Source organism: Beta vulgaris, chromosome 5, assembly GCF_026745355.1.
Source record: "Beta vulgaris subsp. vulgaris cultivar EL10 chromosome 5, EL10.2, whole genome shotgun sequence".
NCBI classification, from domain to species: domain Eukaryota; kingdom Viridiplantae; phylum Streptophyta; class Magnoliopsida; order Caryophyllales; family Amaranthaceae; genus Beta; species Beta vulgaris.
Genome location: NC_079206.1, coordinates 4,129,725 through 4,157,703, shown reverse-complemented (window position 1 = coordinate 4,157,703; position 27,979 = coordinate 4,129,725). Strand labels below are relative to the sequence as shown.

The following is a 27,979-nucleotide window of genomic DNA, read 5'->3' as shown; positions in this document are numbered from 1 at the left end:
TAAGATTATTTTAACTAACACTAATGAGAACTACAATTCCCAAAAGAATAAAAGGATAATGTATACTAACTGACACACACGACAATTGTTGACCCTCGGGATTTAAAAAGATAAGATTATCCTCTTTGTTTTTTTCGGTATTTTTAATTTTATGACTTGTTTTTTTTTTTTTTGACAAGAATTTTATGACTTGTTAATGGATGTTGGTATTATTATTGCATTTAAAAGTTTAAATAGTATTAAAATTTTATGTTTGTAACTGATTTAAAAATTGCTTCAGCTATGTTAATTTATTTTTCAATCATAAACTTTTCCTTTCACTACACATATTTTTATGACAGTTTACTTTAATAACTTTGAACTTCATTTGATATACATATTTTAAATTAGAAAAGGCTATTATTGAGGAAAATCTTAATAGGTAATATTGTTTGGTGAATTAAGGGTTAGAAAGTCTTTTCATAGGGGGGACAACAAAGCTCTTCTTGCATTGATTTATATAATAGAGATATATTATCATAATGGTATTTTAGGTTCCAATATATTACGTTATTGATTAAATCTACTATGTTTTTTTCAAAAGATATATTAATTTTGATATTCTAAATATAGAACGGTTGTGAATTGGGCAAAACTGCAATGTATATATAATACAATATTATGGGACGGAGGAAATAATATAAAAGACGATCAATTATTATTTCACCACAAAATTATAGTTTTATTTATTTATAATTAAAATCAAACTCAAGACATAGAACAGCCTGGAGGTCCACCAAAAAATATACTATGACCCCATTCTCCTCCTTCACCAGGTCCAGGAGAATCTTCATACAAAACTCCATAACATTCAGGCTTACTTAAGTAGAGTTTTAAATCTTTTTCAGCAGGAAAACTCATTGGAGCATACAATTTGAGGTCTTTCATAAGGCAAGCTCTTGCGTAGCCTTCCTTTGCAAAATGACCACTTCCCATTCCAGGAGCTGTCTCAGTTACTGGGCTTTGAATTTCTCCTCCCCAACCAGCTCTTATTGCTCCGTTTGTTAACGTTGTAAACAACTCCTTAGGCCAATATCCCACGCTATCTTCACCATTTAGAAGCCACCAATTCTTTGTCTTTAGATCCTGTATTTATAGGTTGCCATACAACATAATTTTAAGGATGTCATTGTATTAGAGAACACATCTAACAAGCTAATTAAGTGTTGTAACCGACGCAATAAAGTAATGAATAATTAAAGAACGATTTTTTCACCAGGTATCCCTGTTGTTTTTCAAAATTCATGGGGTACCCCTAATTTTAAAAAAATGCACAAGGTATCCTTACTGTTTCAAACAAATGTATGAAATGCCCTTAATTACTAACGGTGTTAAGTTTTCGTTAGCTGCATTTATCATTTTGCCATTGTTAACCCCTAACCCTAAATCCTAAACCCTAACCCCCCACCACACCAGTCCCCCCCCTCCCTACCCCAACAACCCCCACCCCCGCAGACCTTCTCCCCCCGCAGCACACAGCAGAACCCCCTCCCCCACCCCCCCTCGTCGATTTCCTCCCTCACCCCCTCCCTCTAGCTTCTCTCTCCTCCTCAACCACTAACCATGACCCATCCTTAACCGCACACAGTTTCCCCTTTTCTCTCCTCGCACAAGCAACCACCTAGGTGGTGGGAAATTCGCACAAACAACCGCACACAACACACGAAAATCGATGGGGTTGGGGGAAATTCGAAGGAAATCGATAGGGGAGGGGGGAATTTGAAGGAAATTGATGGGTGGCGGGAAATTGACGGAAATCGACTGGGTGGGGGAAAATCGACGGGGTGGGAGGGGGCTGCGAGGGATAGGGGAGGGTGGTTGCCCGGCGGGGGTGGGGAGGAGGGGAGGGTGCTGCGGGGGGTGGGGGGAAGGGCGACTGCTGCGAGGGGTGGGGTAAGGGTGGGGTGTTGCAGGTGGTGGTGGTGGGTGGGTGGGGTAGGGGAGGGGTGGTGGGTTATAAGTTAGGGTTTAATTAGGGTTAGAGGGGTGAATTAGGGTTAATGACTAACGGAAACTTAACACCGTTAGTCATAAGGGCATTTCGTACATTTGTTTGAAACAATAAGGGTACCTGGTGCATTTTTTTAAAATTAGGGGTACTCCATGAATTTTGAAAAACCACAGGGGTACCTGGTGAAAAAACCGATATTTTTATTACCTGTCGTACGGTAAGGTCTACATAATATTGACGACCCCAATATACTGATATCGGACTTAATAATTGGCCAAGGGTGATTTCCTGACTAGTTTGCACGAAACCTGCACACATTGCATTGTAACAACCTGTGCTCTGCCCGCTATCTTTCTGCATAATTATATAATTTCATAAGGTAAACTAATTTCTAGTAAGTTAATTTCTTCATAACAAGTCAACTTCTAAGAATGAACAGAACAAATAACAAATGACTTGTTTTGGCAGCAAATTTATGTGAATAATATGATGTGAAAAAACTTGGATGCACCCAACTTACTGTCCAATATGTGTATAGCCGAGTGAAGAAAGTTTGGTTTATAAGAGGGTTTACCTGCAAAAGTTTGAAGTCTCATCTAATTAGTTAAGACAAAAGAGGTGTTAAACGAGCCTAAGCCGAGCCCTCCATATGATAGAGGTGCAAATTCACTCTATAAGACTGATAGGCTCTGCCTTAAAACCATATGGTAATAAGAGCCGTAACTCTTTAGCCTTATAAGGTGGACATAACTCTTACAACGTAGGATACACATTCCAACACGGGGAATTCAATCCACAAATTATATTGTTAACATAGTATAGTGGAGACCTGTAGCACATACTTACCGCCCAACCTATTACAATAGCGTTAGCAACTACACCGTCGTCATTTGCAACAAAAATCACAGCATCACTATATTGGTCTGGTTTCACCTCTGGGCTCCACAGGTTAATTATGCCAGCTGCTCCTGTGTTTTGGGTAAATGTTACAAGAGCTGCAACCTGCAAACCATGACATTGTAGTATAAATCTATGTATTTTGTTAGGCATACAAGTGACCGTGCAATATAATTGCACGGCACTAGGGAATGATCAATTGATCATCCTAATTCCGAATTTCGGATCCTACACTAAGGTGTAATACATTTTCTCACAATTTTCTCGTGTTTATGAAAACATGTAAAATTGCACTTGGGGTCGGAGATAATTATAGGAATATACAATTTTTTTTAATCCATATGGGTCACAAAGATAATACAAAGAACGGGAAGGGGGATTCGAACCTGTGACCTATCGTTCACAGCACCTCAATCTTAACCATTAAGTCAAGATATCATTGGTATGGGAATATACAACATCAGTAGTGGCACAAGTAGGGTGTTCGCGGTTTGAGTTGGTGCAGTTTGGGATGTAACCCAACCCAAATCGCAAATATACGGTTTGAGATTTTTCCAACCCAAACCGCACCGCACTTTTGCCCAAACCACCCCAAATCGAACCGCGCAAAACGGGTTTGGTGCGATTTGGTGCGCAAAACTATATATATGACTCGATAATCAAATATATTAGATAAACTTAAGTATAGATTTGATGTCCAAGAAAAAACATTACTTGATTGTGCACTTGTGGAGGTTGATCATCATTGGGGTAAGCAAAATTGTAAGAGTTGGAAGTAGGAAATTTCATCCCTAACGAAGGTGAGAATTTCTCCATAGCAAGATCTTCCTCTTGGATTCTTTTTATGAGGACAGTTCCTTCTTGACATCTCACTTTCTTAGGTAATAAACGACGTTGCGAAGGGATCAATGTTGAAGAAGAAAATGTATTCAATCTTCTTCTTTTTGGAATCTTGAAATTAGGTTTCATCTGCACATATATATAAATCAATTCAAAACACTGTGAATTTCATACAACAGCTTATCAATTTATAGAATTCTTGATGAGGAAGATATAAAAAAAAAACCTGTATAGAATGGTTCTTTAGCAAAGGATGATCAAATGCAAGTTGCTTATCAATCTCCACACAATCCAAAATGTCACCGTATTTAGTCTAATAAATCAAGAAAAGCATTGAGAAAGTAGTGTTAAATGCATTAACAGATCATGAAATATTAATCGCATATAGGAACATGCACCTAAATGCACGTAGAGGATGGTGCACGTTCTCCTTAATGACGCATACTTACCACAAAAGTCTTAGTTGCGGGTTTGTTGATGAGATCAAGTTTTCTTGTAACCTTGAGTTCTTCATCATGTAACAGTGTAGCTACTACTGATCTTTGAATATATGTGACTAAAAATAAAACCAGTAACATCAATAAAGGTACCTCCATTTTCATTCAGTAGATGTTAAAAAAGATCGGAAACCAGTAACGTTAATAGAGTTTGGTCATAAATATATATTGTACATAAAGTTTGGTCAAGTCAATGAATGAACACTCAGGTTTGTTCAATAATATTCTATTCACATTTTGTGCACGTTATCCATTCATCTCTCTTTTGTTGTTACTAGCTTTCAAAACCATACGATGTAATTAAGGGTTTGCTCTTCCCAACTTATTTTAAGTTCAGTTCAGTTCAGTTCAATTTAGTTCAGTTCAGTTCAGCTTTGGATAATACTTTTACTTTCACATAGCACTATTCATTTCAGTTCATTTCAGTTCGGCTCAATTTGGTTCGGTTCAGTTCATCTATTTTATGCCGAAGAGAACAACAAGAATGTGTTTTCTTCACCTTAGTATATATATTTTCAATTTATTTCAACTTATTGAAACTTATTTTATAAGGCATTATCGTTTTTTGAATCTTATATGAATTCATTGACACTTACTAGAACTTATTGAAACTTATATCAACTTATACGATCCCAAAACTTATCTTAAATTGAAAAGAACACACTTTAAAAAAATCTTAACATCTCGCTCATAGAAAGGTCGAATGGATTATGGATATCAATAAATTTACAAGATTGATTTCCATTTTGGACTATTCTTTTCTTATCCAAATGGGGTAGATAGGCTCCATTAAAGTTGAACAATAAATAATAAAATTTTGCTAGAATTAATGTTACATTGTTATGGATTTTTCTAGAGCTGATCAATATGGGACAACATGTGGACCCGACCTGGTCAGACCCGAAGATTGGATGCTTTTGGCACAATTTTTCGGCCGGTGGAATCGGAACACGGACAACTTAAGTATGAAAAATTAAGATTAATTTCCGCTGGTTCCAAAAGGCCCGCTTGGACAGCCTCGAGTTAGCGGGTTTGGCACGAGAATTTTGGCTTGGGGATTTTGCTGAAAACGGGTCAATTTTTTTTGCCAACCCGAGCTGGTCCGACCTGATAATCACCTTTAGATTATTCTAAACTATACAACACAAGGCATAGGTTAATATCATCAAAATATAAGATATCATTATACAAAAAGTTTCTATTGTAAAAACTCATCAAACTAAACAATCTGACATTATTATTTATATCTTCAGTATTGATAGGCGTGTCGTGCACCTAACAAAAATAAATAACCTAACTAATCCTCCTAACTATGTAGTAGGGTAAGTCAGAGTCGATCCCACAGAGAGAAAGTTGTTCTATGATTAGCCCTTAAATAATGGTAAGACTAAAGGAGATTAATAACAATGATCGTCGAAAACTATACTAATCAATATATAAATAAAAGACTCTACAGTTAAGTATCCCCACTAGCACGAAGTAATACAAAATAACTCCTACCCCAAACTAATCAATTAAATGTTCACAAGGAAAAGTCACCCTATAAAGTACCATAAACCTCTCCCGAGTATCTATGGCTTCTCTAATATGCATTCAAGCCTACTCCCGTGGAATCATGCAAATTAAAGACATTAAACACGGCACTTTAACTTCCTAACAATCCATTCTACCTACTCCCGTGGAGAACTTCATGTTCTTAATTGAAATACTCAAATCCGTCAAAATCCAACTCCCGTTGTGATCAAGACAATGGAATTAGAACAATACTAGTTATCCCTAATCTAGTATTGGAATATGCACAATCAATTAAGCAAGAAAAATCAACCATTAATATGAGAATTTAAAGAAACAATCATGAATTAAATCATACTATGGTTCACTTAACCATTGATAAAAGAAACTACTCTATCATGAAATAAATAATGAAATCTAAATCTACAAAGAAAAACATAATAAAAGAAATCAAGGAAAGAAACTAATAGAATTCATGAATTAATGAAGAAGAATAAAAACTAGGGTTTACACTAAAAACTAGAGAGAAAGAGAGGAGAGAAAACTAAAACCTAAAACCTAAAAGAATAACGTGAGAGAGGGAGAGAAAGAATGAAAACCTATCTAAATAAATATTCAATAACCTAATATAACTTGGAAAGTAATTTATAAGATAAGGAAAATCTTAATTAAATCATTAATAGGCGGATTAGTGATCCGCGCGTACGCGTGGCAGATTCCAGCAGAAACAGTGCAATCTTCCGAAAGGCATAACTTCTTGACTAAAAGTCTCCTCGGGACGTGCCACCTATCGTTGGAAAGATCTTCAAGTCTAGTTTCCAAATCAGAAGTTACGAAACAGTGCAATCTTCCGAAAGATCTGGTGGAATTACTCGATTCTAAGGATCACATCAGAAGTTATGATCAAAAGAGTAGACGTGACTCTTTTTCATATTTCTTCTAATGATTTTCCGCTTCGTTTTTGCTCAAACTCGTACTATGACATATTCATACGATCCTTATACATTGTAGCTTCTTTCCAAGTGCTCCTAATGCTTAAGCTTAGCTAATCGTACTCCAAATACGTTATCAATGCCTGAAATTCATCAAAAACAAGAAAACATACCAAATAGGAGTAGAAAATCATAACTTAAGAATATAATGCAATAATGAACCTAAATATGAAACTAAATGCTCTAAATGCAACTAAATGCATCTAAAAACTATATATATAAATGACTTATCAAGTATATATCCTTATTTCTTATCTACAAATAGCATCTTGTTGCATTATAAATTTTTTTAAAATAAAATCTTGAAATTCTTGACCTGTTTGTGGTTTAGGCTAGAAAAATTTCTTACAATATTCATTATATTTATATCACTAATATATTGCACTTCAGATATGTTCAATTTCATGAATTACTTTATGTCTCTCAAATAAAAGTAAATCTAAACTTCATTGCTTTTGCTTATGCTAATTTCATATCATATTACCTTTCAAACTTGTATAATGCATTATGCATAGGTTTAAGTTAAAAATTAGATAAAGGTACTTATGTTATTTTATTATTTTCATAATATTAAGTAATTCATATAATATATTAGTATTTAATTCTTTCAGTAATAGTTACACCATCCACATTCCATTAATCGATCCTTTTATTATATCTTAAAAGAAAGTAGGAGTATTTTTTATAAGAAATTTGAAAACGGATGAAAAGAAAAGCGGAATAAAAAAAATAGGATAATTACATGAAAAAAGTTAGAAAGTTTTTATATGTTTAAGATAAAAAGTAAAAAATTATGTAAAAATACTTTAAAATACAGATAATTTTAGTAAAATACGAACTATAAATAACAACACTAAATTAGAAAACAATAAGAGTACTATTTTTTTTAGAAATTCTTTGGGCTACCTCGCACAGTCCCACCCAAAGCCCATTACAAGTTCATACGCCTCGAACCTCTTCCCCTAAGGGTCTGTTCTCTTCGACATAAAACAATTGAACTGAACTGAACTTATTGCAATTGAACTGAACTGAACTGAATTGAACTAAACTGAAATTAATCAAAATTATAACTAAAAAATGATAGTTGGAGCTCAACTGAACTGAACTGATTGCAACTCAACTGAACTGAATTGATTGCAACTGAACTGAACTAAATTGAACTGAACTGAACTGAAAATAAGATAGATAGAACAGACCCTAAACTTCCCAACCAAATACTTTAGAGTAGGAGTTGAACCCTATATTACACTTTTGTTAGAGAAGATGGAAAACCTCACACTCGAATGGAAATATATGAGGGGAAACCGGGAAACACACTACTGAAATAAAATCATAACTATTTGGGCTGGGCTCCTGATGTTAGTTTCCGGGGCTATTTTTGTCACAGCAATTTAGGCTCTTAGATTACAAAACCTCCGGAAAATGGGAAAAAAGGCAAAAGGGGTTTTGCCATTTCGCGAATTTGGAATCACAAAAAGCGAAATCATTTGAAAATGATGAAAATATGGCCTTTTACCAGAAATGGAGCATCTGGGTTTTCAGCTGCTTCTACTGTCAAAGAAGTTACTGAAACCATTGATGCAAATGGCGTTACAGCTGTTGTTACCGGTATTCTTTTCTATTTGTTTCTTTTTCATTCACAAGATGTTCTTTTTTTTTTTTTTTAATAAAAAGAATAATACTATGATTATTCAATTAATGCAACTATCAAAAGATATTAGTTTGTTGGGTAATTTGATAATTATATGCAGCATGAACTGGGTTTTATGTTGGATAATTTGCTAATTATGTGCATGAACTGGGTTTTATGTTGAATAATTTACTAATTATATGTAATTATGCATGAACTGGGTTTTATGTTGGGTAATTTGCTAATCATATAATTGTAATCCATGTAAAGTACGAGTTATTAGTTTGTAATTTTGCCAAACAAGTTTGTAATTTTATGCCCTGTTCTTTTTGATACAATTTCAATTCAGATCAGTTGAGTTCAGCTCAGTTCAATTCAACTTCTTTCCAGTTTTAAATACAAATCAACGACAAATTGGGTAGTTTGCACAAAACAACGACAAATGTCACTTGAGGTTTTGAACTTGCCTTGATTGTTGGTATACTAAATAAAGATAGTTAGATATACACTTGACTTAATGCATGAGTCTGATGCTGTGGGTTGCTGATCTTAGATGATTTGGTTGTTATATTGATGTCTTTTGCTTAGGATGGTTGATAATTCCTACTGGATTGAGCATGACAATCGCCTTCATTGCTTATTTGCTACCTCGAATTTGGGTTTGATGGGAGGTTGTGTTTATACATCTGTAAAATAGTTGGTTCTGCCATGTGATTCTTTGCTATGTCATATGATATATAGCGTGTATGTCGGTGGTTATGTACAACATATGATGGAAGTGATATGGCTGTTATCTAAATGATTCTATATTTATCTTTTGCAGCTGTGAGCTGTATACAGTTTTTCTGACTTAAATGAATTAATAATGATGTCAGTTTACGGTATCTTACGTACATTTTATGCCTTCAATGATGTCAGGAGCAACAAGTGGTATTGGAACCGAAACAGCACGTACACTTGCCATGCGTGGTGCTCATGTTGTTATGGCTGTGAGAAATGTGGATGCTGGCAAAAATCTCAAACAGAAAATACTTGCAGAAATTCCTACTGCTAAAATTGATGTTATGGAGTTGGATCTCAGCTCATTAGCGTCAGTAGAGAAGTTTGCATCTGAATTCAAGTCCTCGAACTTGTCCCTTAATGTTCTCATGTGAGAAAACTGAACTGAACAGATGGTGACTTGTCATGCTAAGATTTTAAACTTCTAGATCCTTAAATTGCATAAACAACCATTTCTTCAACCTGCTTAAAATCACTTTTATTGAACAAATATTATTTAGCTGCTACTATTTTATAGTCATACAGATGAGTGCTTAATGATGATTTATCTTTGGAAGTAACAATGCAGGGATTATGGCTACCCCATTTCAATTGTCTAAAGAGAACATAGAGCTTCAGTTTGCAACCAATCATTTAGGTGGGCGATCTCTTACTCTCACTCTTTTCCGCTTCCTCTCCCCTTCTTCTCCCTCTCCACCTTTAGGCAATCAATGCATCCCATGTCTGTCTCATGTTTATTTGATGATGTACTTCCTCGAGTGTTTTGTGAGTGCTGGAATGACGCTTTTATCATCAACCATTAGGTCATTTCCATTTGACGGATCTGTTATTGGATGCCATGAAAAAGACGGCCCGTGAATGCAATAGAGAAGGAAGGATTGTCAATGTTTCTTCAGAGGCCCATCGGTTTTCTTATAGTGAAGGAATTTGCTTTGACAGAATAAACAACGAGTCAGGGTAATAGTCTCTGTTTAATTGAGATTTCTTTCTTGCTGCTAAATCTGTTGGATTGATATTTCATGTTATTCCACGGTTCAAATAGGGTGTTGTCTGTAAGTTAAGTAAATTTCTATTTCATTCTTTTCACGGGAAGTTCTAGAATAAAGTCTGACTTATCATCTCATGACATCATGAGTGCCTCACCTGCCCGATGTGAGAGCCTTGTGATGTAAATTTTAGCAAATGGTATGTTGTCTTCTCACGTCTGAGTTGCTAATATTGCAGGTACAGCAGCTTGCAGGCTTACGGACAATCAAAGCTTGCCAACATTTTGCATGCCAATGAGCTTGCAAGGCGATTTAAGGTACTTGTACCCATTAGCTAAAAAGTTTGTCAAAGATGGTTCCTGATGACAGTTGTGCTTGTGCATTACATTTTTTTCTTTCATTACTACCATACTTATGTATTTATACAAGCCTAGATCCTGTATTTCTGTGTCAATAAGTTCATTCCTCTGTTTTTACACATACAGGAAGAGGGAGTCAAAATAACTGCAAATTCCCTCCATCCTGGATCCATCACAACCAATCTTCTGCGTCACCGTGGTTTTATCAATGGTAGAATTCTTAGCTCAGATTCAATCTGCTGCCTCATACCTGATTCGTATTTCTTGTCTAGTGCAAGTTTTTTTTTTTTTTTTTTTTTACCAAAACCACTTAATACTCTTTATAGTCAAATCTGTTTGTAAAAATTTTAAGAAAAAGTATATATTATGGAAGCATTTCTTTAATACAACGATATGCATCTGGATGATTTATCCTTAATGTAATTTTCTAATTTTAAGGGATGGAAGATTATAAGTGAATAAGAGGGATGAATGATGGGAAACATGTAAGGTTTCTAATATTTTAATCTCAATCAATACTAGATGTGTTTCAATCATAAGAAATTCAAAGTTGCATAACACAATGTGCAACTTCATTTTTCAGGAAAAAGAAAACATTGGCTTCTTGAATTTTTGCTCATTTGGAAATGTCGCGAGTCTTTATTTGAATCATTTGACTTCTTCAAATTACAGTTCGAATGTTTTCTTGCATGTTTTGATTTTTATATCCTTCAAGAATGACTCCTTTTATATCCTAAACTAATCTCTAAGTAATAATATTTGCATCCCCCCCCCCTTCCTGTAGTTATTATTGCTTCATGCCCACTCTGCTTTTCTGCAGGAGTCATTCACACCCTTGGGAAACTTGTGCTCAAAGATGTTGAACAAGTAATTTCTCAACCCTTTACTGAAGAGTTATGTGGTTTAGATGATGCATGAAATAACTTTAAACTGCTGTTGACATATGTGACAGGGCGCAGCAACATCATGTTATGTGGCATTGCATCCACAAGTTCAAGGAGTAAGTGGAAAATATTTTATGGATAGTAACATAGCCCAACCAACCTCCCAGGCAGAAGATCCTGCGTTGGCAAAGAAACTATGGGACTTCAGCCTCAAACTTACACAACGCCAGTAGTTGAAATCCTGCATCGAGTTTCTTCGTGCAGTTTACTGCATGAGCACGTTGTGTCGATCTCTATTCTAGTATGCTTTAACAGCTGATCAAAGATGGATTCTTGCTTTGGTTCTAGACTTCTAGTACATTTTAATATTCCACAATGTTATAGGTCTCAAATCCTTGCTCAGGTATTCAGAAAGATTTCCGGCAAGTTGGCAAATATGGGCAATCAAACTGTGATGGTTAGGCAAATATGGGCTTTTCCTATTCATTGATCAAAAATATGTTTATATGTCAGTTACGAACAACCTAAGAAGTCTGGATACAAGTCGAATGTAGTCCCGATCCTGAGCAATTCCAAAATGGGACTCGGGCCTCCCTTTTAGAGGGGTCTCAAGTTTTTTTTAAAAAAAAATAAGAAGCCCAAGAGTCAAGGCCTAGAGCTGAGTAATAGTATCAAGCACGTATTAACTATTAGTCTATTAAGCACGCATAACAATTTCTCTCTCCTCCGCCAGTCAGCCTCGATTTCCAACGATTAGGTTCTCTCTCCTCACACTCTCTCTCTCTGACTCATTCTTAGTTTCCCTCTCCTCGATTTTCTCAGAAACTCATCATTAACCGCTGGGTTTTAGTTCTTCCTATCTACTTTCTCTCTTGTTACCCGAAATTGTCAAAATTCAGCCTCAAAAAATCACTTCTTTCTCTCTTTGTTGTCTCTTCTATGAAACTACGGGAAATCAAAAATCGCATCACCCGGATCTTCTTCTTCAACGGGAAAAAGTCGATGGCTATAAATCTACAACTTTCAACTCCTCTCAATTCTCATATGAAGTTCAGAAATTAAGGTAATTAAAGTTTCTTAGTTTCATTTTGATTTTTTATATTCATGATAAATTTTATAAATACTAAATTATCTCAATTAAATTGGCGAATTGGGGTTGGTTAGTTTAATTTACTAATTTGTATTGTTTAGTTTAATTTACTGATTTTTTATTATTTAAATTGGCGAATTGGTGTTGGTTAGTATCAAGAACGCATATTTACCGATTTTAATTGATTTATGCAGCAGCAGATAAATTTTGTAAATACCAAATTATCTCAATTAAATTGGCGTTTTTATTTAAATGTTACACTTTTGAAAAGTTCGGTTACATAGGAAATTTTTTAATGAGGGATTAAGAAAAAGTAAGGGTGGGGATTAAAGGGAGCGGGGAACACCAGTGAGCCACCACCAGTGCGCCACTGCTGCGACCACCGACGCCACCAAATCGACCACGACACCCTCTCCCTCCCCTTCCCTGTTGAACGTGCAACCCCCATCCCCTTCTCCTTCCGTTGCAATCGCGCGACTGGGTTTTCGGCGGGTGGGGTTTTCGACGGTATGGCTGCTGTTTTCGAGGCTCGGGTGGCATTTTTGATGCGTGGGGTAAGGTTTTTGGCAGGTGAGGTGGGGTTTTCGGTGGGTGGGTGGGGTTTTTGGCGGGGGCTGTGGGATTTTCAGTTGCTGGGTGGGGTTTTCGGCGGGTGTGGTGGGGTTTTCGGCGGGTGTATTGGGATTTCGACGGGTTGGGTGGGTGCGGTGGTGGGGAGGGGGGCTGCTGCAATGGTGGGGAGGGGGTTGGACTGCTAGGGTGGGTGGAAGAGGAATGGTATTAATTGTTAATTTTTAATCTAGGTTAACTTTGGTTAAATTAAATAGGTTTAATTTTGATTAATTGTTATAAGTAAGGGTAAGTTGGTCATTTTACAAGGAAAAACTTACTAATTTACGAAAGAAAAAAAAGTGTAACATCTATTTTCAAGCATGTTGTTTAAGGAAAGTGTAACATCTAAATAAAAATGGAGGAAGTAATAAAAACAAAAAATATATTAAAAAAATAAGAAACTGAAAATCAAAAATAAATCATAAAACAAAAAATCTACAAACAAATCTAAAAAAACGAAAAAAAAAAAATAAAAACATATTTTTAAAAAAATGTAAAGAAATTACTACTTATTTTGTACAAAACAATAAAAATCTAATTATATTATAAATATTTTTGAAACCGTTATCCGTACATTGGAATTTTTTTATATAGGAGCCTCATATTTAACTTTCAGCACAGGTGCCAGGACCTCCATATCGTCCGGGCCGGGGGCTGAGAGAATGGATACTCAAATTAGACCTATGGTCAACATATAGTTAGTAGTTGTCGAGCACCCGAGGCGGGCGTCTAGTAAAATTGTAAGCAGCGTTGAGAGAGAAAGTATATAGGATCTTGACATGCTTGGTGTGAGAATAATGGATTAATGGTGCAAAAGATTTACGGCGTCGCATCAATAAACAGCAAGGCATGGTGGCCTGATGGGCTAGGGTCAACACCGACTACACCAAACGTAATGATCAAGCATGCTTTATTGCTTTAATGGTAATATATCTGCCCCAACTGTTCAAAAGGAGTGGAAATTGACCAAGAGGCCATAAGCAAGTGCTCATGAATGCAAAGGAAGTAGGAAGGTGGGGAACTTGGGAGTGATGAAATATTATTAACTTTGACTTTAGTTAAATCCAACTCTGAATTAATGGAACTTTTCTTGAAGGGAAAATTAATGGAACTTTGAATATAGGTGTAAGCATATTAAATTGTTTGAACTCCTGGAGTACCACCCCGAATTTTAGGATATTGCTCAGGGTTCGAATCATTATCCCAACAATATGTTAGACATTTAATTTTGGGTTGTTTAACTTCGTACCCAGCCTCTAAACTGGTGTTCCCGCTAGCAGGCCGGGGTTGGTCTTCGGACCAATTATCTTTTCTAAAAAAAAGAATTGCTTGACCTTATATATATTTTAACACACCTCAAATATTCCAAAACGAAATCAAGAAGGCTATATATAGACTTGGGTAGACTTGGGTATGGGTCGCACTTGTTCACGGACTCGACCTGTAGGCTTCGAAAATGGCAGACCGGGTCGTGCCCGAGCCTGTGAGTGGCGGGACGTGCCGTGTCGAGCTTGAAGTTTTCAGAATTTTTCCATGGCCCGGCCCAAGTGCTCGTGCCTCCTGCGGGACTGGCCCGTGTGTTATGTTGTTTCTGTGCATTCTTGGCAGTTTTAGACTAAAGGTTTGTTCTCCCCAACTTATTTTCATATCACATCAGTTCAGTTCAGCTCAGTCCAGTTCAGTCCCATTTTTTTATAACCATTTTGTTAAATATTATTATGTTGGTTTAATTTATTTTACTAATTATTCTTATTATTATTTATTTTTATATCATTATTATTAAGTATTATTATTATTATTGTTTCAATATATCATTTTGTTTATTATAGCTTTATGAATTATTATTAGGAGGAACATGGTTTAGGTCAAAAGCATAAATAAACTCACGTTTTTAGCCCATAAACCAATCAAATCGCGTCAAAACGGTTTATGATGCAATTTTATTACTAAATATTATTATATTATTGAATCTAATTATTAAAATAGTAATATTAATTTACTTCTTAGATATTATTGTTATTATATAATCATCATCAAGTATTAATATATTAATACAAATAATATAAAATAATAATTATTAATTATTATTATTTTATGATAATTATTATTATTTATTTATAACTATCATTTCAAAATATCCAAAATACTATTATTATTATTCATTATTAATTATTCATTATTATTACTTATCATTATAATTATTATTTAATATATATATTATTATTGTTTAAATATTATTTATATATTTATTACAATGTAATTTAATTCAATTCAGCTTAATTCAATTTAATTCAATTCAGTTCAGTCAGTTCAACTGTTTTATATCGAAGAGAACATGCCCTAAAAAACAAAGAAAAGAGGTGTTCGACACTCGGCCATACAGTCAGGCTCGTGCCGGGTCTAAAAATAATTTTTTTATCGTGGCAGGCCCACGTACCGGACGGCGGGCCGAGTCAGGGCTTGAGCGGGCTCAGGCCGGGTCGAGCCTAACCGTGCTGGCACGTCCCATGCCCACTTCTAGCTATAAAGATATACCACTTACGTTGCATATATCATCCAACGTACACTTGAAATTTCACTTGCATTGAGATAAGATGATAGAGTAGTTGGTTAGCTCTCCGACTTACGGACAGGAGGCTAGGGGTCAAATTTATCAATTTCATTTTAGGAGGGATTTCCTCGAATTTCCTTTTCCCTAGGATGGACTTTCTTGTCAACCAAAAAAAAGAACTCACTTGCATTAATATTTTGACTACTTATTTTAGTAATGTATTGTGAAACTTATGAGCTTATGATACTTGAAAATTTTAGACTATTGTTTTCCTTATATAATGATAATAATTCGTGACTGAAATTTATAAAGTTTGACCTCAAAATAGTAAATATTGTATACATTATCATGGAATGAATAATGTATATTGTATGTGTGGGGGGTGGGGGAGGGATAACATAGAAATACCTGAATGTATTTTGCACTTTTATCATGTGTAACATTACAAACCTAAAGAAAGTAAAAGGAAATGTGCAAGTAAAAATGCAAAACTGAACACATGAGCTAGGTAACAAACTTCCTGCAGTGAGAGCTACAGACTATATTCTATGTTCTTTCTCCAAATTTAGCAATTACCCAAACCAATGTCGTAAATAAAAACAAGTAAATGTCGCTTTATTTGTCCATAAATATACCCAAATGTAACAAACCATATTTAATGCTTATCTTTTGTTCTATATGTGGCATCGTATTCACAGTCTCTAACCCCCAACTAAACCATCGTTGCCCAAAAACAAAAGTAGCCTCTAACAACCTTTTAAGGCTCAATTATAACTGAGCTTCCCAACCAAATCAATAAGTAGCCAATTATTCAGCCGTCGTGGTTACTTTTTTGTTAATTTTGGCAGCTATAGATGACAAGTCTCGAGGGTTAACATCCATGACTAGGCCATTTTTCATGAACAATGTCAATGACATTTTCTGCTCCACCTTGTGTCCCCGTGTTACATTGAGCCGGTGACGAAGTAGCACCGCCGCGGCGATAGACTTCATCTGTAGGTAGGCCAAGTCTTTGCCTAGACAAATCCTAGGGCCTGCATTGAATGACACAAATTTGAACGGGTCTTGCCACTCCATTTTGGTCCCGTCTAATGACAACCACCTTTCAGGCCTAAATTCTAAACAGTCTTCACCCCATATGAACTTCATTCTCCCCGTGGAGTAAATCGAGTACGTGACAGCCGACCCTGCCGGCACAAATGTGCCGTCAGGGAGCACATCATCGGCAACCACGTGCTTCGAGTCCTCGGGCACAGACGGATATAGCCTAAGTGTCTCGGAGAGTGCAGCCTTAAGGTATATCAATCGGTCAACTTCTTCAAACTCTAACGGGTCCGCTATCCACAAATTCACATCATCTCCTCGTGTCTCCTTCAAGATTGTGCATATTTCGATAAGGATTTTCTCCTCAACACGTGGATTAATACTCACAAGCCAAAAGAACCAGCTGAGTGCCACGGAGGACGTGTCTCGTCCAGCTAGGATGAAATTTAATATTACCTCTTGAAGAAACTTGTCCGAATAACACTCTTTTTTCCTCATAAACCTTGATAACAAGTCATCATGTTGTACACTTGTCTGCTGACTTGTAAGCTCAAGCTTTCGTGTACTAATGATATCAGCCAAGTAGTTGTCCACGTGGTCGACGCTATCCCTTAGAGTGATTTCCATACCAAGACCGAACCATTTCCTAAGCTGCCAAATAAACTTTGGCAAAATAAATCGTTGGAGTGTAGCTTCCGTGGCTTGATCAAAAGCCGTTGCAAAGCCATTTTCTGGCAAGCCATGTGATAAAGTTTGTGGGTCACCCCCAAAAGTCAACCCACAAATATTATCAAAAGTGAGCCTAAGCAACAAGTCTTGAAGATCAACCGGCTTAGCCTCTAGCTGAGCCGTCTTTAAAAAGGGGACGAACCGCATTCGAATAGCTCGATTGACCCACCGCCCCATTGCTTGGCGGAGGGTCCGAGTGGTAAATTCGAGTGCGGCCGTCTTTCTCTGAAATAGCCATGTGTTACCATCAGAGTTAAAAATCCCTTCTCCAAGCAAATCATGAAAAACGGCTTGCCACGTAGGACCTTTAGGGTAATTATCAAATCTAACCTTGAGAATATGCTCAAGGTTCTTAGGGTCACACGTGACCGTTACAAGACCTTGCTTCCGTGCCAAAAATGGCACGGCACATATGCAAGTTTGGTACGTGCCACCACACGAGCGGAGATTCTCTGCAATCCACTCATGCATGCGGTTTCCATTATCTATTAACCCTGGTAAACTACCCACTAAGGGCCATACACGTGGACCACGCAGTGGTCGTATAAATGATTTGAACCAGATCAGATACGCCGTAATGACAGATACAAGTATCAGTACTACGAACGTATCCATTATCTGATCTGATCTTATCGGAACTCAAAATTTGAAACTGTTAGGAGAGAAAAAAAAAACAGAGAGTGGAAGAGGAGGAGTGAGAAAGTGGAAATGAGTGAGAAGAGAGAGAGAAAAGAAGAGGGATTTATAAGAAGAAAAAGAAAGAGAGTGGACAGATATGTAATAAATAGCGTGGACAAAAGTATAACTCAGAATGTGCATGGCGTTAAGTAGCTAGAAAGAGAGAGAGATATACAACAGTGTACTGGTTACTGACCAGCTAAGAAGACAGCAAACTATTAAATGCCTACAGAGGTCGTTGGAGAGTTAAGAGTTAAGATTATCAACCAAGCCCTCGGTTTCCTTCTGCCGTCCAGAAACTTTTTGGTGTACTGGCCACGCAACAATACAACTCTCTCACAACTCCGGAAAAATAGGGGGATTTTTTTTGAGAATCCGTAAAAGATTAAATAATTTTCAAAATATTTTGATTGCGTTGAAAATAATTTACTTGTTTGTACCACGTAGGATTTACAACGATTGTAGAGGATACTTTCTGGTATGTCGTCTTATGTGGTCATTAGTTTATAATCATCTCATGCACAACACAACAATTAGTGTTAGCTACTAGTAGTTGGATGATGGGTTTTCTACATTAGACTACTTCCTCTATTTATTCCTTCTTTTACGGCATTTTTGTTTCCTCTACTGTATATGGAAAGTCCATTGCACATTTACACAATCTATAGTATCCAAATAATAGTCATGACTAGTAAATATAATTAATTTACTGGCTTCCAAATCCTTGGAATTTTCTTCACCTTGTATCATACGCCCTCTTAGGGGTATAACAGGTAGACGTTGATGGGTACATTGTAACACCCTAACTCCTAATTGGGACTAAGTTGATCATCACTGATTGCTTATTTAGGAATAATAGCTAGGAATAATAACTATCCCCACAGAGGCACAAACCAACACTACTTTGTCCGCACTCATGGGCATCCTCAAAAACTTTCCATAAGGTTACTCATTCCGCTACTCCTCCCAGCCAAGCACATATTACTGAAACCTTGTTCGTGATGATATGAGTAGTATATCAAATCCTTTTAAAGCAATCGTACGAGTATTACATAAATTACAAGTTTTGATACATTCGTGGAGAGTATTAGATAAATTTTGGTTTTTCTAGTGGGCTAGTATCAAAACTTGCAACAAAAATCCTGGAATTTTCCCAAAATTAAATGAGGTTTAAGATAAAAACGATGATAGACTTCATTCAGGCAAGACCTAGCTAGAGTAGAGAAGTAACCACTATATATGGTGAGTCACCTTAGCTATCATGAGTTTATGATTGAGTGTGAAGATCATGGATCAGAAGATCAATCACCAAATACCATGTTTGTGGTGAACTTTTTAAGTACCTTTGCAGATCACTAGATAATGATGATGACACCAAACCTCCAGTAATCATACTTTCTTAGAATTTACTAGTATGATTATTGGTCAATTCTTCTTATTAATTTTTATAATCCTTGGGATCATATCAGATAAACGAGTACCATCGATGAATTCCAAATTCCCCTGATATACATTATAATTTAGCATAATTGGGTATTTATGAAATTATGTAATCATGTTCCATTAAAAACAAATAATATTAAGTATTGATATACGACAACCCAGTTGTTATTGCTTAAAAGTATTTCTCCTATAATAAAAGTTGTAAATACATAATGAATTGGGTATGCAATGTTAATTTCATCTAAGTTAGAGAATGTCATATATCAATGCTAGATTCATCCAAGTTAGAGAATGTCATAATTTGTCTAGTTTCATGTAATCACCGCAAAAATTAGGGGGTCATTTATTAAACACTTTTATTTGGTTCCAAACGAAATTTAGGCCCCAGTCTTTTGGACTGAAAAAAAACTGAATTGAGAAAAACTGAATCGTACTAAAAATAAGTCCAAAAGAACAAGACCTTAACTCAATCTATGTTTTAAAATAGGATCAGTCGACTCCAAACAACTTAGCATCTAGCACCACAGCAGTTTTATAGTAACTGTTGAACTCCTCTCAATGCCAAAAGTCAGTTGTATAACTGTCAAACTCCTATACTCCCCAAAACATTCTCCCCCATCTCTAAAACTCTATTTTCTTGCTCAATTTAACAACTATAGCAGCAAAAGTGTTTGCAAGCATGCTAAAAGGCAAAAACGAAGACAGGGCTAACACAAAAGTGTGTAATTGCCAATTTTGCAAAGATGTACAATACTAAACTACTTATACTGGTAGTATCCCCAATCCAAACAAATCATAATCAAAATCAATTCACATAAGAAAAGAGATAGATAGTACAGTAAGCAGTGGATACAACATGCATTTACAAAGAAATTACAACAAGAGCCTTTCTCAATGTTACAGAACAGAATATTTATAATGTTACATACGAGCAAGAATTTAAGTGATCAAAAATCAAGAACCTCTAGTTAAGTTAAGCCCTGCCAAACTTCAACAATCTGCTCATTCTTTCTTGTAACAAACATCTTGTTCCCACCAAATCTTAAGTTGGTAATTTTGTTACCTCCACTATCTTTAGCTTTTCCCATTATAGTCCTCTTAAAAACACCCCTATCATCCACCACATTTTCACCACTTCTTGAAGAAGACGAACTAAGCACTACCTCTGACCATAACTCTAATTCCCCATCTTTACTAACAAATGCATTACTCCCATAACATTCTACTTTACAACCCAATCCCTCTTTCTTTTTATTTATCAACTTCGTTCGATTCCCGAAACAATCCCATTCACTTTCAGGGCTAAGTTTTCTCAAATCTAGAAAGAAAACTTCACCAGAATTGATCCCAACTTTAAACATACATGACAAAGAACTCGAAACCGCAATATCAGCAAAGCAATCCACATTTTCTTTCATCTCCCAAACTACATTTCCACTCCTAATATCCCACAATTTTATGCTACCAAATACACCTGTTGGTCCACTATGAGACCCAGATGCCATCAACAAATTATAACTAGAAACCCAACTCAATTTTGTTGCTGGTATAGTTGAACAATCAAATTCTGCACCATAAATCTCGTTTCGAGCAATCTCGAAAACTGGCTTGAAATCACCCAAGATATCATAAACCACAATAGCATTAGAATTCCTCCGACTAGATTCAAAACTAGTGAACAAATAGTCATCGGATGAACCAATGGCCTGAACATTTGAGGTAGACCTAGTTGAATTTTCCCAATTCAACCTCTCCCTCACAAAACCCTGTTCAAGATCAATTATTTGCAACCCAGAAAAATCAGTGGCACCAACAGCAGCTACATCATGTGAGAGAGCTAACAGAGAATCAACAGCAACAAATTCGGTCAAAACCGTTGACTTTTTAGTTAATGACCAATCAAAAGAAGTGATCTTGCTACCATGAGCAACATGAACAGAACCAAACGACGTCGTAGAAATGGCAGAGGAAATGTCTCTTCCATTTAAGGGAAGAATCAACGATTTTTGGAGAGTTAAGGGGTTGAATTGAGATGGGTTAGAGAGAGAATTGCGTAATATGGGCTCAATTCCATAGAATTGGGATTCGGAAATTAGGTCTTGGAGATCGAAATTTTTTGATTTTGAGGGAAGATTTCCGGTTCTTAGAAGAGAGAGAATGAGGGCGAATAATTGGGGATCTCGATCGATGAAGGGTACATCTGAATTTGAATCTGAAGAAGAAATTGTGGAAAGGAAAGAATTGGGGCCAGCTAGGGTTAGGGTTTGTCGAGTAGTTTGAAAGAGCTCACCACCAACATTGAGGGTTATAATATTTGATTCTGATTTGAGTTTTTGAGATCCAATTGAAGAATCCATTGACAATTGAAGTGATTGATCTCCCTAATCTTGAATCTTGAATTCAGTAGAGGATACAGAGAGTACAGTGAAGAGGAAAGTGTCAGTTTTGTCTAGTTTAGTGGCAACTGAGAAGTGAGGACGACTTTCTGAAAAAGGCAACATATTTTCATGGTAAACTAGTTATGAGGTTCCGAATATGATTCGAGTAAGGAAAATTTTCTTTTATTAGAGTGTGTTTGGTTAATCATGAGAAATGATAAACATCTATTTGATAGATGTTTGTAATGGTAAATTTGTTAAGGGAAAAGCTATATGCAGCCCTAAGGGCTGTATATAAGAAGCTAAAAATGGAAATAAGTTGCATTAATTGATCATTTATTACATCGGTTGATACAAAATTTTTCCATAAATTCACAATTTATTTCCATTTTAAGTAGTGTATTTATATCTTATATGCAACCCTAAGGGCTGCATATAGCATAACCCATTTGTTAATGTATATGAGGAATGATAAACCTCTTCTTGTTTTGCAAACATCTAGCATCTATGTGGCAACATATAAGTAGCCCACATGTCATAATATTGTTTGTCTAAAACAATTTACTTTTTTACAGTTTTTAAACTGTTATATCTCAAAAAATATATATTATAAAAAAAAATAAAAAATATACCATATATTTTTATTCTCTACAAATAGACATCCATCTTGATATAATTTCATCATATTTTTATTTTACTCTTCTCTCTCTTATTTAGATATTGACAGTTTTACCCCTGCTAGATGTTTGCAAACATCTAGCAAAAAGAGGTTTATCATTCCTCTAATGTATATGGAAACAGGTTGTTAGTCGAATAAAAAAGTGATCTCGAAAATTGTAAATTGTTAGTCAAACAAAAAAGTGATCTCGAAAATTGCGAGCTGAAAAATAGTGTTCATGCTACTCCAACTAGTGTTCGTGTAACTACAAATAGTGTTTATGCAACTAACAAATAGTGTTCATGAAATATAAATAGTTTTTTATTCCTCTTCTATTTCTTGGGACCCACATCACCACCTTTTCAGCCTTTTATTATTTATTATTCCCTGATAGATGTTTGCAAACATCTATCAGATAGATGTTTATCATTAATACATGGAAAATTAGAATTCTTAGGAAGTATGTAAATGTGTTGTTGTTTGGTTGGCAAAACCATGGGAAGTATAACTTCCTAGGAAGTTTTATTTCCTACAAAATGGAGAAAATAACTTACCTAGGCCCCCCTAGGTAAGTGGAAATTCCGAAGGGAAATAGAATTTTCCATGTTTAACCAAACAAAAAAATGTACTTTTCTAGGAAATGAAATTTCATGGGCGATGCAAATTCAAGGGAAGCTATACTTCTCAACTTCAACCAAAGTACCCCTTAATATTGTACTTTAAAACGTTACTAAATACAACTCGATCTTGTGGTTAAAATTTTAGTATATATGAACTTGAAAGTCACCGTAAATTACCCCTAGTGGGAGCGCCACGTGGCACAATTTCTTACTTATAAACACCTTTTAATATATTTATATATAGATAATGTAGTAAAATCTAGTACCGCCTCTATCAGGATGTTCACCATTTGTTTGTCGATGGCCAAGTAGTCACAACTCACAACTGATATGGAAGCTTTTTTTTTAATTCATTCAATTATTATTTTGGCCCGAGCGATGTCTCAGGTCAATTACAATAATCAAATATATTATTTATTATTATTATTACTATTATTAAATTTCATAATTTATTTTGCTATTTTTCCTTTTTTTCTCCATTAAGAAATCACGTCATGACATGATAAGCCAAAAAAAATCTGAAAGATTTGAGTTTGAAAATAATAGGTTTAAAAAATTGTAGTAAGTGAATATGACATCAACATAGTTATGTAATTAGAGTTTTTGACTTTAGAGATGTATATAGTTGTTTAATTCTTTTTAGTTAAGTATAATTATTATAAGACTTTATCATATCTTATTTGAAACATTAGACAATAAAGTCAAAGTGTAGTAATGGTTAATCTCTTATTTTTCATTTCAAAGGTCACGTGTCCGATACCTTGCAATTACACAATATTTATATTTTTTTATTTGAGGAGTTTACATGCATGAGGAGAGTGTCACATGGTGCATAAGCTTCCTTAGGCACGTTTAATATATTTGTATGCTTCCTCCTTTTTTTTTTTTTACTTGCAACAATTTTTTTTCATCAACTCCAATGCAAAATTTGGGTAGGAGAGAAATAGAGAGGAAAAAAGAGAGAGCCCCATGCCCCCATGTGATTGGAGAGAGATAGAGAGAAAGAGAAAGAAAAAGAAAAAGTGAAAAGTGTTGTAAGTAATTAATTATTTCTGTTTTAGGAAAGTGCCGCAATTAAAAAAAAAGAAGGAAGTAGATAATTAGACTATCAACGTGAAAATTATTTAGATAAAATTTAATCTGATCCGAATTTAACTAATAGTTTGAATTGGACTCAAACTATGTTTCAATTGAATTTGAATTGAATTTTTTTAAAAAATGGATTTTGGGATTGGTTTGTTATGGTGATTGGATCCAAGGATCAAAAATAACAAATAGTTAATAGACCATGTATATTTGGGATTGGGTTAAGCATATCTTAAGAGACCTAAGTGTTTCTTTTTAAAAAAAAATCATCAAATTCCCTAACTCTAAGCATTCACTCGGCAGTCACCATCACCACTCACTTTTGATTTATGAATCACTTTATTTTGATACTCACACTTAACACTTAATTTACTTCATGGAAAAAATATATCTTACAAATTTTATATATTTGAAATCGGATTCAATTTAGTGTCGGAAGATTTGTATTAGTTTGATTTGGACTCAAACTATCATTGGTTTGTATTTGGGATAAAAGAAAACCAAATTTTATTTTATTTTTTCAAATTTGTTTGGAATAAACCCTAGTCCAAATCGTACATCGAACTTTCACCCCCTATTGACTATATGTATTGTATACTTCTTGTGTTCTTTATTTAGCCGCACCATTCTATATCTGGACCCTATTTTGACAAGTTTTCTCTCTCGTTATATATGAAAAAATCATAGTCAAGTGTGACTTTGTTATATTCGTCTTAATGCGAGGATTTCAAATATCGATTTTTATAATTTAACTTATACGCAATTAAAGATATTAATATCCAAAGAAGCATATTGGACTTAGAGTATGTGAAAAGCAAATGGTGCAACTTGAAAAGGCAAATGAAGTATTATGTTATATAGAATTACATACTTCTTTTTTTTTTTTTATGTACAATACTTTGACTTTTGCACTATTCATACACTTCACTTTGACCATATTTTGTTACTAATATATAAAACCAAAAATAATAATCGAATAAAATACTATTGAATTTGTTTTAATGAATGCTTTCATTATATCAACTTTTACAAATATATAATTAGATATAATAACAGTCAAAGTTGTGTGTTGACAATCGATATAACTGTTTACTTTTTTAGAAACATAAGAAGTATATTGTATATGAAAATCAACATATCAACATCATCGATAGTGAACTTTTATACATTGTATGTCTCATAATAGTAATGTAAAATTGGTGGGATATTACCCTTTTCGAAAGTGTACCAAGTAATGTGGGACAGACAAAATATAACGGGGATATATACAACATGTATATATGTTCTTTGAGTAGGTAAGATGAATAGCCTAACCTACCAAGTCAGAATCAAGTGACTCCAAGTCAATTGATGGAGATTTAATAAAAGAAAAGCATAATTAATTATATTATTAAATCCTAAACTTTATATTTTTGGGTATGAGAGAGGTAGAGAGAAAAAAAAAGAGGGTCCATGTGATTGGAGAGAGATTGAAAGAAAAAAAAATCAAAAAATAAAAAGTGTTACAAGTAATTAATTAATTTTCTTTTAGGAAAGTGTTGCGGGTAGAAAAACGGAAAAAGTTGTAAAATACACCAAAATCTAAAAAAAAAAAATTGTAGCAAATATTTATTAGAAAACTAACTTTTTTGGTCACAATGTATAGGTTTTATTTGGACTCCAAATAACCTAAATCCAGCATCTTTCTTGGTGTTTGTTGCTTCCCCTTCCACCATATATACCTTCTCTTCTTGTATCTCAGTTCCATGTACAACTTCCTTATCCAATTTATGACTACTATTAGTTGAACATTTTACAACATCAATCATCCAAAACTTCTTAACATCTTCAACATTATTTTCTTTCAACTCACACATGTAGAAAGTGATAATATCCTTAGCCTCCAATTCCTTCACCCTTACAAACTTGTTCCATCCTCTTGTAAAAACAAAACTTTGGCTACTCTTCCAATAACAATACCTAAATTTCCAACTCCTCATTTTCTTGTCATAGAAAATTAGTTCCATATCGCCTCCTTGATCTTCACCTTCTTGAAATTCGCTTAAGCTAAAATTTCGACTAACACGATCATTAATAGGAAAATACTTTAAAGCATACCTCTTTGGAATCACAAGCCTATTAAGCTTTCCTACATCACTTGGGGTCAATTCTTTCCTAAAGAGTTCTTGACAATAGTACCCTTCTTGCTTGTTTTGGTTATTATTATGGTTACTTGTTTGTGCATTTCTAACTTGGCATACGGAAGACAAATATTCACCAAACTTAGTTTGGTATGACCCATCTTTGATCATATTTAACACTTGGTCAGTGGCATAGTGGGCTTGGAAATTAGGCTCGTACATTGTAATACCAGTCCATGGAAAGTTCCTATGGGCTTCACCGGAGTTTCCGTGTCGCAACTTGATGGCGGCACTGTCGTAAGCAGCCGCGGCAGCCGCCTCAGTCTTGAAGGTGCCTAGCCAAATTCTGTGGTGGTTGGCATATATTTGTGCACCCCAATGACCATTTTGTTGGTAAACAACCCCTTTGAATCTTGAACAACTTCCATTTTGCTTTTTGGGCCTATTAGTAGTGTTGGGCCTATTATCAGTGTTGGGCCTTTGTGTTGTAGAGTTAGAACTATATGATTCTGAAGCATCTGTCTTTGTCATAGTGCTTAACACTATCTCTTCTTCCATCATTATTAACTATCTGTGCCAAAAAAAACAATGATATCAATAATAATTGGCCCATCATGTTTTTATCATAAAAGTTTTATGGATTTTTCTATCTTAAACACAAATGTTTGTAGATATTCAATGTAGATCTAATCTAATTACTTTAAACTTCTTGTTCTAAAGTGATAAGAAAAATTTATAGCATGAAACTTAGCAGAGTTCTAAACCTAAATTAAATAAATTAGTCCATAGCACATAAAGTATCAAACAACAAAATTCATAAACTTATTTCCTAAAAAAACTATAAACTTAGATATTAATGTTATACAAGTATGTCCTTTCAAAAAAAAAAAAATATACAAGTATGTGGAAGCTTGAAAATATGACTTGCAATACTCTACTCTTTTTTGATGGACGGATTAAAATAATCAATTGTTGCATCTAAGAAACAGAGGTCGTATAATAAGAACACACGTTGATGACAGGCATTGAATCGAATTGGTGAAAACAGTTTTCTAATTGCATAACATAAGAACAAGAATACGTAAAAAACTTTTACTTTCTTAACATCTAAGTCATAAAAAGTAATGTGTTATTATGTCATAACAGTAAAGACTAAAGCTTACCTGAACTTGCTGAAGTTGTATCAATGAAGTGATGAACTCAAGGACAACGTAGCACTGACAACAAAATTGTAAATTTCAACGAAATCAAGAAGTCATGACTATTTGTTGTTTTGATGTAGAGAAAATAAGCGGCAAAATAAAAGAGATTATATATTTAAAGTCATTAGCAGAGAGATTGATATACGATTTATAAAGAGTGTAGGAATTATTTTGGCAAGACTTTTTAATTTAGGCAACGAGTTTATTCCGTAAGATCCCTAGCTATTTTGCCAGTTGACACTTGACTGTAATAAGTAGTATACAAATTTGAATCCTGGTTTTTATATAATGAATTCGTTTAATTAGGGTAACTTGCCTAAACTTTGCTGCTATATAAGGCTAAGGAATATTTTTCCAAATAATAAAATATATTCTTGTTATATATTTATATGTATGCGACC

The 27,979-nt window shown here is 34.8% G+C and overlaps 5 protein-coding genes across 6 annotated transcripts; 1 reads left to right on the top strand and 4 right to left on the bottom strand.

The window, feature by feature from the left end:
• Positions 1–707: 707 nt before the first annotated feature.
• Positions 708–4,344, bottom strand: LOC104892283 (hypothetical protein). Its single transcript, XM_010678169.4, has 7 exons — positions 4,177–4,344; positions 3,954–4,040; positions 3,602–3,856; positions 2,837–2,992; positions 2,511–2,564; positions 2,198–2,344; positions 708–1,125 (listed from the first exon to the last, which is right to left on the bottom strand). Exons 1-7 carry the CDS (start codon positions 4,327–4,329, stop codon positions 748–750), a joined length of 1,230 nt encoding a protein of 409 aa, XP_010676471.2. The 5' UTR covers positions 4,330–4,344; the 3' UTR covers positions 708–747.
• A 3,700-nt stretch (positions 4,345–8,044) lies between these two features.
• Positions 8,045–11,879, top strand: LOC104892282 (short-chain dehydrogenase TIC 32, chloroplastic). Of its 2 annotated transcripts, XM_010678168.4 has the most exons (8): positions 8,056–8,336; positions 9,277–9,508; positions 9,696–9,775; positions 9,942–10,095; positions 10,363–10,441; positions 10,610–10,694; positions 11,304–11,350; positions 11,436–11,879. In XM_010678168.4, exons 1-8 carry the CDS (start codon positions 8,222–8,224, stop codon positions 11,598–11,600), a joined length of 957 nt encoding a protein of 318 aa, XP_010676470.2. In that variant the 5' UTR covers positions 8,056–8,221; the 3' UTR covers positions 11,601–11,879. The 2 variants fall into 2 exon arrangements, with proteins under 2 accessions (XP_057250874.1, XP_010676470.2); XM_057394891.1 differs by lacking the exon at positions 10,610–10,694 and having other exon boundaries at positions 8,045–8,336.
• Positions 11,880–16,025: 4,146 nt separating this feature from the next.
• Positions 16,026–18,122, bottom strand: LOC104892281 (cytochrome P450 86A22). Its single transcript, XM_010678167.4, has one exon. It carries the CDS (start codon positions 18,006–18,008, stop codon positions 16,428–16,430), a length of 1,581 nt encoding a protein of 526 aa, XP_010676469.2. The 5' UTR covers positions 18,009–18,122; the 3' UTR covers positions 16,026–16,427.
• A 2,188-nt stretch (positions 18,123–20,310) lies between these two features.
• On the bottom strand, positions 20,311–22,052 carry LOC104892280 (BTB/POZ domain-containing protein At5g41330). Its single transcript, XM_010678166.4, has one exon. It carries the CDS (start codon positions 21,869–21,871, stop codon positions 20,483–20,485), a length of 1,389 nt encoding a protein of 462 aa, XP_010676468.1. The 5' UTR covers positions 21,872–22,052; the 3' UTR covers positions 20,311–20,482.
• A 3,333-nt stretch (positions 22,053–25,385) lies between these two features.
• On the bottom strand, positions 25,386–26,934 carry LOC104892679 (AP2/ERF and B3 domain-containing transcription factor At1g50680). The gene has a single exon (XM_010678669.3). The coding sequence runs from the start codon at positions 26,932–26,934 to the stop codon at positions 25,876–25,878; it is 1,059 nt and encodes a 352-aa protein (XP_010676971.2). The 3' UTR covers positions 25,386–25,875.
• Positions 26,935–27,979: the final 1,045 nt, after the last annotated feature.